Source organism: Micropterus dolomieu, linkage group LG12, assembly GCF_021292245.1.
Source record: "Micropterus dolomieu isolate WLL.071019.BEF.003 ecotype Adirondacks linkage group LG12, ASM2129224v1, whole genome shotgun sequence".
Lineage (NCBI taxonomy): Eukaryota > Metazoa > Chordata > Actinopteri > Centrarchiformes > Centrarchidae > Micropterus > Micropterus dolomieu.
Window position 1 is genome coordinate 7963705 of NC_060161.1, and position 12622 is coordinate 7976326.

At 40.2% G+C, this 12622-nt stretch overlaps 1 protein-coding gene across 1 annotated transcript in view; it reads left to right on the forward strand.

The window, feature by feature from the left end:
* adam19a (ADAM metallopeptidase domain 19a) overlaps positions 1–12622 on the forward strand; it is a 219235-nt gene that overhangs the window by 136357 nt on the left and 70256 nt on the right. Inside the window, exon 6 of the mRNA XM_046064116.1 lies at positions 7782–7965. Within this exon, the coding sequence (XP_045920072.1) occupies positions 7782–7965 (184 nt within the window). The remainder of the gene's footprint in view (positions 1–7781; positions 7966–12622) is intronic.

The window sequence follows — 12622 nt, forward strand, 5'->3', positions numbered from 1 at the left end:
GAACCTGAATGATTTGGAGGCTGTCTGCAGGGAGGAGTGGGCCAACATCCCTGCCGAAATGTGCACAAACCTTGTCACCAACTATAAAAACCGTTTGACATCTGTGCTGGCCAATAATGGCTTTTCTACAAAATATTAACATGCTGTTTGTCCAGGGGGTCAAATACTTGTTTTTCCTCATCAGATGGTTATCAATTTTTATAAATTCATATGATGTGATTTTCTGGAATTTTCTTTGGGATTCTGTCTTTCACTGTTAGAATGTACATATGATTAAAATTATAGATTGTTGCATTCTTTGTAAGTGGGCAAACCTGCAAAATCAGCAAGGGGTCAAATACTTATTTCCCCCACTGTAGTTAACATTCATTTCATAGAGGAGATGAGTGTATATAAGGTGGATGTGTCTGTCGCTGGTAGCAGAGTAACATTAGGCTACATGAACAGAGAGAGTTTTTATATCACGTCCACACTTCTGTCTATATTCACGCTCCCTGTCTCTAACAGGTGTCATTTACACTGGGTACGCTGGGGACATGTCCCCACCACTTTTTGAAGTGGCTGATTTTACCCCCATCACTTTTTAAGTGTAATTAGTTTGAAATGTTCTGAAAAATAGCTTGCACCGAGTAATGTCAACTAAGAAATTACAATGTTTTGCGAAAGGTTTATTTGCACAATAAGAAAACATGCAATGCAGTGTAAATGTAGAAGAAAGAAATGAGCACAAAAGTAATTTAAAATTAAAATCTAAAAATGTCCATGTGCCGATCAGAAACTTTAACAACTTCTTGACACAGTTTCTTCTTGTCAAAGTATTCCATTCTCTCCCTGTGAACATGACAAACTGTCGAATCAGGTTTGTGACAACTTGTTTCTATAACGTTTAAAAAGTATGCAGCATCGAAACAACAAGGCGGTTTAACTTAACATCTAAAGATAAGGTTAATTTATTATCTTTAGCTAACATTGTTAATGTTGTTTCTATTTTGCCATATCTTAGGGCAGTGATTTTGGATAGGCCTGTTGTTGTCGCTGGACTGACTTAAATGCACTGCTGCTTTCTATACAATAGATGTGGTTTTGGCGTTGTTCAGTTGACATGGTGTTGCAGGTGTGGATGTGATAGATGGCTTGTTACTTGTGCGGTATTTATTGTATTGTCGGCTCTATATTAGCCTATGCTATGCCTTTTTGATGCACCATTTTTCCCGACCCGCAATCATTTGTAATTATATACTCTGGCCTCATACCAATCCCCCGTTTTATTTCCTAAAATCGCATATGCTGAAAGCTATTTAAGCAGTTTTTTCATCTGAGCCCTTATGTTCCCGCCACTTTTCAACACAAAGTGTTGATCTCACTCATCTACATGAGCTCTCTCTATCTCTATCCCTGGCCAGTTTTGAATGCCTGGTTTTAAGGGGTACTGCAGCCCCCCCTACTTATCATGTCCCTATGCTGTATAGTGTGAGTTTTGCTAATAATGAATCTTAGGAAATATTCCCAGGTAGCTGGTGTGGCTTCATGATAAACTGTGACTGCAGGGTTGAGTGTTGTATTTATCGTATTAAAAAATGGGTCTATGGGCATGTTTGAAGATAATATCAGAAAAAGATTTAGTTCTCTCTGCTTTGAACCACTGTCGGGATTTAGACAGACAATATCTCAGATGCTGTTATGACACATGGAGTGGATCTTTTTCTCTCCTGCATTCCTGCCTAACCACACTGAGCTTTGATTTTTGCATAATAAACTCATCTATTCTGTCTTCTCTCATTCTGTATGTTCTTCTTAGACTCATAAATGATTAACACATTTTTGATAATATAATCAAATCTTTCTCTACTATTAGCCTCATTATAAATCACTCTGGACAAAAGCCTCTATTGAATCCCTAAAGTGTAAATGTTATTGTAGGAGTTAGAATAAGAGCATAACGTCATTATGTCAGAAAGATGTGGACGGAAACAAATGTTCTTCTGGACGCTATAATGAAAGCATTCTGTAAAGGGTCACTTTTTGTGTTCTGACATCTTTGAACATGTCCTCCTCTGCTAGGCAACAGCGCTATCATAAACTATGAATCAACGACATCTTTCCCAAAACAACTGTTTGACTCCACCGTCCGTCCCCATTGCTCTCATTATGAGATCATGATCACAGCACAAACAGTGTCCTGGCTTTTAACGAGTTGGGAAAATGACAATTCTTTCTGCTTTTATCCCTGGTATATCCAAAGGATGTGTTCATAACGGTAAAGAGTTACCTTGATGAGGCTATTTATTGTGCTCCAGCTGCAGAGCTGTATGAAAAATACCCTCATCATTTTCTCTGTGGATTTGAGGCTTTTCTTTGGAATGGCCAAACTGCACAACCCTGCTGTACTTTCCGGGAACTGATGATTATGCAAAAGAAAAATCTCATGATTGCAAAAATTGCCACTGCCAGGATAACAAAGTTCTGGATCAGAACTTTTTGTTCAGGTTTCATAATTGGCCTTCTCTGTTCTTATCTGCGGTCCTCCAGCAGTTCTGTGTTTTCGTTTTCACTCCTGCCCCACGGTTCCCAGCTCATCTTCCCTGCCAGCAACTTTCATGCCATAACGAGGTGTTTTGTATTGATTCAGGATGAACTAAATGGTTTTTACGGGAAACTGTTTAACAGCCCTGGACACATAATTACTTAAGAAAAAAGAAAAAGACCTACTGTATTTTCTCAGAAAGCATGGCTCCGAGCTTGGCTGTGCCCATATGGTCAACAGTGTGGATGAACACAATAGCCAGCAAAAGTACTTTCACAATAAACTAATTGATTCCTATATGCCTCTTGTGTCTGCTGTGAAATAAATAGCAACTCTGACAGAATGTTTACAGACAAGGTGAAAGAGTTTCTATGTAAACTTCAAGTGCATATTGAACCACGTTCAGGAGAGCCTGTATAAATTATTGTTTTTCATCCTCAGGACAGGGTTGGATATTCATGAAAGTCATATGCACTTCAAGAGTTCTTAGAATATGTTTGGTTCTACAAGAACAATTGATTTAATAGGAATCTAATATGAATAAATACAGGTGCACAGTGTTTCACTCAGAATGACAGTGTTTCTGTTGGGGCACCCTTGAATGCATTAGTCTTGGACAAATTTGTGCTTTGGTATTCATAATACTAATCCTAAGGAATCTTATCTACGGGAAAAGGCTGGCAGCAATTCTGCTGACCCATCCCTCCCGGGTAAGTCCCTCCTGATTGAGCTTTATGCGACCCGAACGCTCCTTCCTCTTCTGATAGCCCTCTTTCGTTTCCTTGGCTCATGTCCACTATACTTCCTCCAGCGCATAATCATGTTTTGATTCACATTGTGCACGAAGAGGAGGGTCTGTTGAGAGAGATGGATCCATTGTCTATAGCCGCTGTCCAGGAGTATTGCACAAATATGCCGGCTCGCTGCGCTGTATGAAAGGTGCGGAGGTCCGATTTGATCCGCCTCTGAGCTGGGAACGTTATTACGTTAGTAAGAATGAGCGAATGCGGCATGTGGCAAATTGCAGGATAGTCTTTCCACGTTTAATGCAGGATCTCTCTATGAAAGTGGCTGTTGTGTTTGTGAGAGACAGAGGGAGCAAGCGAGAGGAGGGGCTGAGCAAATCTCTTTGCTGCATGCAGCTATACGATGAAATATGATTTTACCCATTTTAAATAAAAAAAGTAAAAAAATAAATGAAAATCAATATGTGGTGTGTCAGTGTTGATATTGTTGTGGGCCGCCCCGAATAAATCAATATATGGGAAATACTAATGGGGGGAATCTCAGAAAGGACCTTAGCCCTTGTCTAAGTCACTCAAATCCTTACAGATGCCATGGTAAAGAGATAATCAATGTTATTCCCCTCACCTGTCAGTGGTCATAATGTTCTGGCTGATTGGTGTATATCCTGCTACGGAAATATCTGTGATAAGATAATAGTAGCCCTAATATCTTTAGTGAGGTTGGCCTTTGATGTTGGAGTGTTTGCAGTTACCAGGGGCCTGTACAACAAAACAAGTTCCAAGTTAAGTGATCAGGCTAAGTGATCACACAACGCTGGTATGGAGTAGAGGTGGGCATGGTTTGCATTCAACTGCAGTAGGGTGAGGTGGAGGAGGTGAGCAGAGCCAGGGAGAGCAAATTGTCACAGCTGCTGTTCATTGATAATCATGCTCTCCCTCTAAATGCAGTAGCGTGCTGGACCTCAGATGTCTAGTGCCTGCTGTAACACATGGATATTGAGAACAGCCAGAGTGGCTGTAAGTTCAAGTCTGAGATTAGTATTTGTGCGACCGTGGGGAGCCCTGCCCAGAGGAGACCAGTGGGAGCGAGCCGGGAAGTGCGTATGGGATCCGGGCAAGGAGTTTAAGTTGGAAAGTGTGTGTATCCATCAGCGTGTGCAATAAAGACACTGTGTTACAACATGCTCCTGAGTGGGCGGCTGTACTGGTGGCGCAGTGGTCCGTGGGGGATAGTACTGTGGCCTCACGGCAAGGTCGTCGCAGGTTCAAACCTCAGTTGTCCCGGCCTTTCTGTGTGGAGTTTGCATGTTCTCCGTGGGTTCTTCTGCGTGGGTTTCCACCATTTAAAAACATGTTAGGTTCTCCAGTCAGTGCCAGTTCACACTGATAAAGATCTGGAGTTGGTCCCTGGGTGCTGCACAGCGGGATGGGTTAAATTCGGAGAATGAATTTTGCAGTGTGTATGTGACAAAGTATCTTCTTCTTCACTGGATATCGGCTCGATCAACCCAGACTTGTTTTAAATGCAGATAAGATCAATCCAGCCATGAGTGTGTTCACAAAAAATGGCCAGTGTTTGTATGGTCAATTGCAAACATGGACAAGTGTACTGGCAGCAGAGTGGCATATTTTACAAACCAAGAGCAAACTACAATATTAGACAAATACAAAGACGTTAAACACATTATCCATGCTAAAATCAACACAGCTGCAGCTGCCACATGCAGGAAGGACAGCTGGAAAAAATCTCTGACTGTGTGAATGTGTAAGTTAACAGGCAGATGATATCACTGCCCATTATTAGGGAATGAGGTGATCTGACTATAATTACATTTGTGTCCCATCAAATAAAAGTGTTGCTTAGATGTGTTCTTATATGACCCTTTCAGCCTTATTCTGTCTGCAGCAGCAGCTGTGTATTTGTGTTTCAACATTGAAAGCTGTAGGGGTTGGATAAGGGGTCGTTAAACTGACTTTTAAAAACTTTCCTCACTTCAAAAATCTGATTTGTTTATTTAACACACTCAAATGTTCCAAACATTGTTCTATATTAAGTCCATAAAGCAACAAAATGAAAAATCCATTCATGCCATAAAGAGTGCTCAAATAGTGGTGAAGGACTGAATCTCAACATTTACTGAAAACTTTTATAGCGTTAATCTCTTATCTGGAACATAACCTACTCCAGAACAGCTTCGTTCAGCTAATGTTACCATGCCAATGTACCCTGGTAAGAAATGAACCACCGTTGTTGGACTGAAAAACCGGGGTTAATCCTGAAGTTACTGTACCACGTTAACCTCAAATCCTGCTTCATAGTACAGGCCAAAGGTCTGAGTACTGACTTTAAATCCTTTTTTTGGTACCATCCTTCAAAGTACCTGTGAAGTACAGAAAACTGTCATTAAGCTTCTGGTCAGATTCAAAAACCTGTGTATTTTTTCTTTGATCAGATAAATTCTGTGTGATATTACTATTGATATTATACATAAGTTGCATTATTCCTCCTAATCGGTACTTCAGTGTCCATTTTTATGCAGATGATACAATTTTACATGCCCCGAGCTCCAAACCGACCCAGACTCTGACTTGTAACTTTGATGCTTTACAGTCATCACTTCTTTATCACAGACTTGTTTTAAATGCAGATAAGACCACGTAAATGGTATTCTTTATTAATGATATTCTGTCACTGACTAGGTCCTATGCCATAATTTTAAATGGTACCCATATTACTCTTGTTGAGTCATACAAATACTTAGGAATATGTCTTGACAGCAAATTGTCAGTTGTCAAGATTCAATGTCTGGCTCAAAAGTTAAAAATAAAACTAGACTTTGTGTACACAGTGAAAAGCCATCTGTCTATTCCTAACCTCTGAGTTTGTGTTAGAAAAATACTTTTTGGGTGGGACTGTGATTTTAGTTCTAACTTGGGTTTATAGTAAAATTGGAATGAGGATTTGGCTAGGGAAAACTGTCTAAATGAAAGATGGATGGGCACAGGTCACACTAAATATTGCTCCCTCCATTTTAAGGTCAGTGGTCAGGGGACCTTGCTGGAGTTATTGTAGGGTAAAATTTAGGTGAAGTTTAGATATCAGGATATTTATATTCAGTTAGTAGGAGTCTGATAAAGGGTTAGAGTTATAGATCAGAAGCGATGTTAGAGGTCAGACAGCTTCTCCTGGGATTGAGACAGTCTGGTGGATGAGGGTTAAGTGAGGAAATGTAGTCTGTAGAAGATCTTCACAAGAATAGAAGTATGAAGTATGTGTCTGAGAGTCTGAGGATGAAACAAGAGGCTCCATCTCTTCCTCAGTCTCGCACACTCTCATACACACTTAGATCAATGTTACCCCAGACAGTCGCTGTTGCAGAATGACACTCTTCGCTTGAAATTGCCTTTTTACTGCTCTGTGTTGTCTAGGACATCAAGTCCTCAGGCTGCACTGTTCATCAGCAAAGCTTTTCTGTGAGGATGCATGGAGGACAAAACTTCAGCCATACAGTATGATTGAAGATGTCTATGAAGATTCTCAGTCATCCAGGTCATAGTTATCCAACAAAGGTTAAAATCAAGGGCAACTGGACTTGGTTGAAGTATGATTGAAGCATTTTCTCCTCATATTTCAATTTCCTCCTGCATAGATCATATATTTGTTAGTGTCATATTTAGCATAAAGCAAATCTTATTGAGACCCCATTACCACCCAGTAATAACATGTTGTCTGGATCTGGATACATTACCTCAGAGGTTTTAAAACTGTGCAGTGCAGGAGAGTTGAAGGGGGTGGCGTGGAGGCAGAGAAGTGAGGCAAAAATACTCTTTGAGCAGTAATTATGAAACTTTAAAACCCTTGGCACCCGATCGCCGCAGTTTGCATCAAACATAATTCTCTTTCACAAAGTCATACCTCAGTCAAATCTGAACACGCAGACATGACACATATTTTTAGATTCAGTGTGACTTATACTTTCAGAGGATACCATTATCTTTGATGTCTATTGCAAATAAATGTCCATATATCTGTCTATAAGTCATGGAGAAAAGAGGCGCCGAATACTTTCAGAACTTACTGAGGTACCAACGTTGCTAACCTTGTCTGCTATGCTAACACTTTTCACCTCGTTCTCGGTTCAGTCAAAAATAAATAAATTGTGAAGGCCGAAGTCTGGACATGTAGGCTACAGGTGAATCTCTCCAGTGTTTCCTCTAACGCTAGCCATGCAGGCTGCCTAGCAAACAGCAGTGGTGACGGCACTAACACTGTGTCAGTATTCATAGACATGTATATGCCTATGTTGCATGCACATCAAACTTTGAGTCCATTTTAGATTTGTTTGAATTTTCTTCCTAGTAAAAAAAAACCCTGTTGTGTTATTCAGTGTTTCAGAATCTCTTTTCTTAACCTTTGAACTTTCTAGGAAAACCCCATTACCCCATGTTGGTGTTTTCCACAAGCTCACCAGCAATACTTCTCTCCTTCCTGTCTTTTGTCCTTCACACAGGGGCCTAATATCCTTGAATTCTAGTGACACCTACTACCTGGAGCCAATCAGCGACCTAGATCCTCTCCACCATTCACTGTTGAGTGCAGAGGAACTGCCAATTGAAGGGGGAAACTGCGGTCATGGCCATCACACCACACAGTCCAACCACATCTCCAACCTGCTCCGACCATTTCATTCAAGAGTGAGTTTCAAACACAGTGACAGCGCTTATTTGCTACAAAACATGGTCGGAATGTACTAGGTTGTTTTCCTCATATAATTAGTAGTGTGACAATGCGAGAATTTAGGCTTCAATACCAACTTTAAAGGAACAGTCAACTATTTTGGGAAATAAACTTGGAGAAGATAAATAACAATTTAATCTCTTTGCATCCAAAGAGAAACAAGTGGATTTTCTATAATCTGTTCTATAGTCTGTTCAAATAATGAGTGCAGTGAGTGTTCACAGATACAGTGCAGTATTTGTTCAAAATGTGCGTCTCACCCCTGCCCATGCCCCCAAACACTGCACTGCACTCCCTTGGGTCTGCAACACACCCAACATGTGTGAAGTCGATTGGAAGAACAGTTCTTGACATAATCGAAATACAGACGGACACACAGAGAATCCTGCCTTTTAGTAGAGAGACGATTACCTCTACAAGAGCAAAGCAAAAGTTATAAGTGCTTAAAGTAGACGTTTGCTTAAGGGTTTTAAATGTAATTTAGATGCAAAAAATATATAGATTTCCCTCCCGGGTATTGTCAGTTGGCATCATAGACTGTGGCAACCACAAATGCTGCATTACCACCATCTACTGGAAAGGCTTGGTCCTCCCTGCACGTGAATCTTTTGTGTAACACAAAGGGAAGAACAGTTTGAAAACGATTCCCATACACCTCCTCGTTATAATGAGTCCAGTGCCAACACAGGTACAAGGGATTTGGACCCAAAATGCAGTACATCAGGCAGAACAGGTTCAGCTAGTGATATTTATTTTTGCCAGTGATGAAACTTACAGCTGAGGAAACAGGTTGTCTCAAAGATTAATCTTAAATCAAGCCAAGTCTTAAACAGCTTTTCATAAAAATGAATCCAAGTTGTGAATCCTGTCATGTGAAGTCCATCGCTCTCTGTCTGCTAACTTCTGCCACATTTCTCTCATCCTGCACCGTGTTGTTGTCCCATATGCACCCCTGTCCCAAATATAGCCAATGTCACTTCAGTGATTTTAGCAAATAAAAAGCTGGGCTATTAATCAAAGTTTTACGATATGCTGACAAAAGCTAACGTTAGCCACCAGAAGCTACTGGTCATACCAGACCAAGTATGGCTGTAACCTTAAAACCCTTGAGTGTATTGAACTGAACCAGAAAGCATTTTGTGGTTAGTGAATTAAACTTTTAATTTGTAAGAGAGAGATTGTAGTATTTGTTTCTTCCTAAAGGTTACAGAGCTTTTCTTTAAACCAACCAGATAAGACAGCTCTAGTTTTACTTGAACACTTGAGGTTTGCTGCTCTCTATACAAAACAACAGAGGATAGAAACAAAACTGAGGGAAGCCTGTAAGCTAGTTCAAGTAGACAGCTCAAGTCTATTGCAACATTCATGTGGCATCCTCCATCTTGAAAGACAAACACAACACACCCTTTGCAGTGAGGCCTCCACACCAGCATACGCCCGTAGGCCCCAATACCATTCTCCTGTGACGTGAAGGTACGCGTCATCAGTTGAAGGGAGTTCATGGCAGAGAATGACAAGTTCAGACACTAGTTCAGATACTCGATATTTACACGTCACTAACTAAACACAAGTCTCATCTGCAGTTATAGAAGATCAAAAAGCTCGTCAGTGTGCCTTTATCTGACTCCGCTGCTGGGACAAACAGTCATTCTTTGGGTTTTCCTCACATTTTTCTTGCCATATTAAGAATTTTCAATCACTTTAAACTGTTCTCATCTTTCTCCCCTCCTCATATGCCCTATTAGCTCTTCTCCGGGTTCAGGTTCAGGTTATTTGTCTTGCAGAAGTGTACTCATACATTTAAAAACAAACAATAGACAATGGACACTAGGCAGTAGATAAAAAATAATAAAAGGAAAATTAGTCAAACGATAAATAAATGTTTTTCTACATCATTAGTGCAACTTGTTCTTCTGAGTGATGGCTGCTGGAACAATGTTGTTTTTCTACCACTTTGTTCTGCACTTTGGCACTAAGAACCTACATCTAGAAGGATGAAACTGAAATTCATCATCATTTTTAAATCAAGCCAGTTTTCCGCTGTAACTGTCTGGTGTGCAGGAACGCTGGGTTAAGCTGTGACTCAGCAGTCAGCCTACTACACCGTTATTTGGTTAAGGTTTTTAAGGATAGGTTTCCAAACCATGTCACCAAAGAAAAATATGAAATGTTTCAGTATAATCACAATAAAATAAGGTCATTGTGGTTTTGTCAATATTAAAATAGGACAGTTTCATCAAACTAAACAATTGCTGGTGCCCCTTTTTGCAGACAGCTTAACAATTTTCATCAAAGTTCAGTTTTGAGTTAATAGTTGTCCCCAGATATTTGTGAGATTGGACACATTCTACTGTCTGACCTTCAATGGATGTGACTTCAATGGGGCATCATCCTTTTCCCCTGTTTCTTTATCTTCCTTCCTCCTGCACGTACCCCTTGGTTCTCCCCTTTCACTCCGCTGCCACCCATTATTCCTGGGTTGTTAGGCAGAAATGCCAGCCACAGCAGACTCCAGACTGAATCCCAACGCTTTTGCCATTATTTGCCTCTCCAATAAACAATGAGATGTGTTAATGCGTTAGTGTGGATATGTGTGTGTGCTGAGCTCCACAGGCTGCCATCACAGCGCCACAGATTCCCAGCCGATCCACAGTATTGGTGTTAAACCCAGACCTAGCCGAAGCAGCAGTCTCCCTGCATGTAAATCAGTGAGTTTTAATTACAGCAGAGCCTTTCCCTAATGGCTGTAATCAAGTGTTATGAGGGTGGAAGCTTAATGATGGAGAGATGCTTTGTGAAGACAACAGCATGCATGGCTGGCAGGCTGCTCACACATATGAGCCTTTTCACCTCTTTATGTACCACTTTCAGTCTGTGTAGTTGCAAGATTACCCACTTTTATTAGGTCAAATAATTAGGTCTAGTTTCTAATTTGGTTTTGCAGTCCTATTCTGACCCACCTACCTGCATCAATATTTTAAATTCCACATTTTTATATTCAGCATTTCCCCCAGAATTGTTTTCTTGTTAGTGTGGAACAATCTGTACAGTATCAAGACTAGAAAGTACACCGAGAACCTGGACGGTAATGAGAGTCAAAATGACAACATTCAACAAGAAAACAATGTTTAACACACTAACACTGAAATTTTAGTGTGTTTAATGTTATTTTCTTGTTTCACTGCATTTTCATTGAACTTTAATGTGTTTTCTTCTTGTCATTGTGTATATCCCAAACTCTTCTGAATCTGTCTGGTTGTGTGTTGTTCATGCTTTTGCTATTATATTATATTGCATGGGTACTACTCGAGATGTTGAGTGGTTGATTCTAATGAATTCAAAAGTCTTCTCTTTCCTTCTGGATGTTCAGATTAACATACATTTTGGACACCTGCCAGCCAATAAGAATTCAGAATTCTCAGCGGCCATGACATGTTACACTATATATTTGGAGGAATAATAAGATATACACACCTTGTGAAGAGAGGCATGCAAGCTTAGGCATGGAGTCTAATAAACCTACTTATGAGAAATTAATCAGTCGACAATAAATACGCAACGTTCGGTTACACTTTCAAAATAAAACACTAGCGTTTCAAAACATTGCCATTTTGAAACGGCACGTTAGTGAAACGTTGCAGTTTGGTTAGGTTTAGGCACAAAAACTACTTGGTTAAGGTTAGGAAAAGATCATGGTTTGGGTTAAAATAAGTTTTACTTATTTCACTTGCATAACTTACGCAATTTACGTCACTTGCCTAACTAAAATAAAAATATTTAATGTTGACTTTTTGAACACCGCTCTCCTGGATCAAAGTCCGGGTTCTGGCCCGCCTCCATCACCTCCTTGCTCAGTCATTATTGTTAAATATGATATACCGACCTTTACTCTCAAAACCTGACGCTACAGGGCTTCCCCCAATGCCAATGCCCCGGTGCGTTACAAAATGGCGCAGATGGGTCTTGACGAGTTGAGACGAGTCAGGGAGAGAGAACGGGTTGGTCTAATTCCATGACCTTAGACTATCTGACCATAACAGATTTATTTAGAACAAAACACTGAGGGTGGCGATGGTGCATTGGATAAGACCGGGGTTCAATCCCCCACTGTGACCCATCCACCATTGTGTCCCTGAGCAAGACACTTCACCCCTAGTTGCTCCAGAGGCGTGCGACCTCTGACATACATAGCAATTGTAAGTCGCTTTGGATAAAAGCATCAGATAAATGTAAATGTACTGTAGGTGCCAGTCTAACAGAAAAGACATGCCGATAACATCTGTTACTATGGCAGCAACAACAATATATTTTCACTCTACCATAAATGAAGCAGGCTGGTGTTCATCATGTGTGGACAACATGGGTAATCAATGCCATCTCCTGTCTCGCAACATGGAACATTGGTTCTTGGATATGTGAATTTTACAGTAAGCTGCTGTATCTCTGGTAACATCTTTTATCTAACAATCCTACAGTAGTTTTATAAATATAGTTTATATTTAAATCAGTTAAAATTAAAGTAAAATAATCAAAATATATTGATATCATGCTATAAAACTAAACTGGCCCCTCTTTACTCAATGCCGTAAAAAACTGGTCCAAGGTTGAACTTTA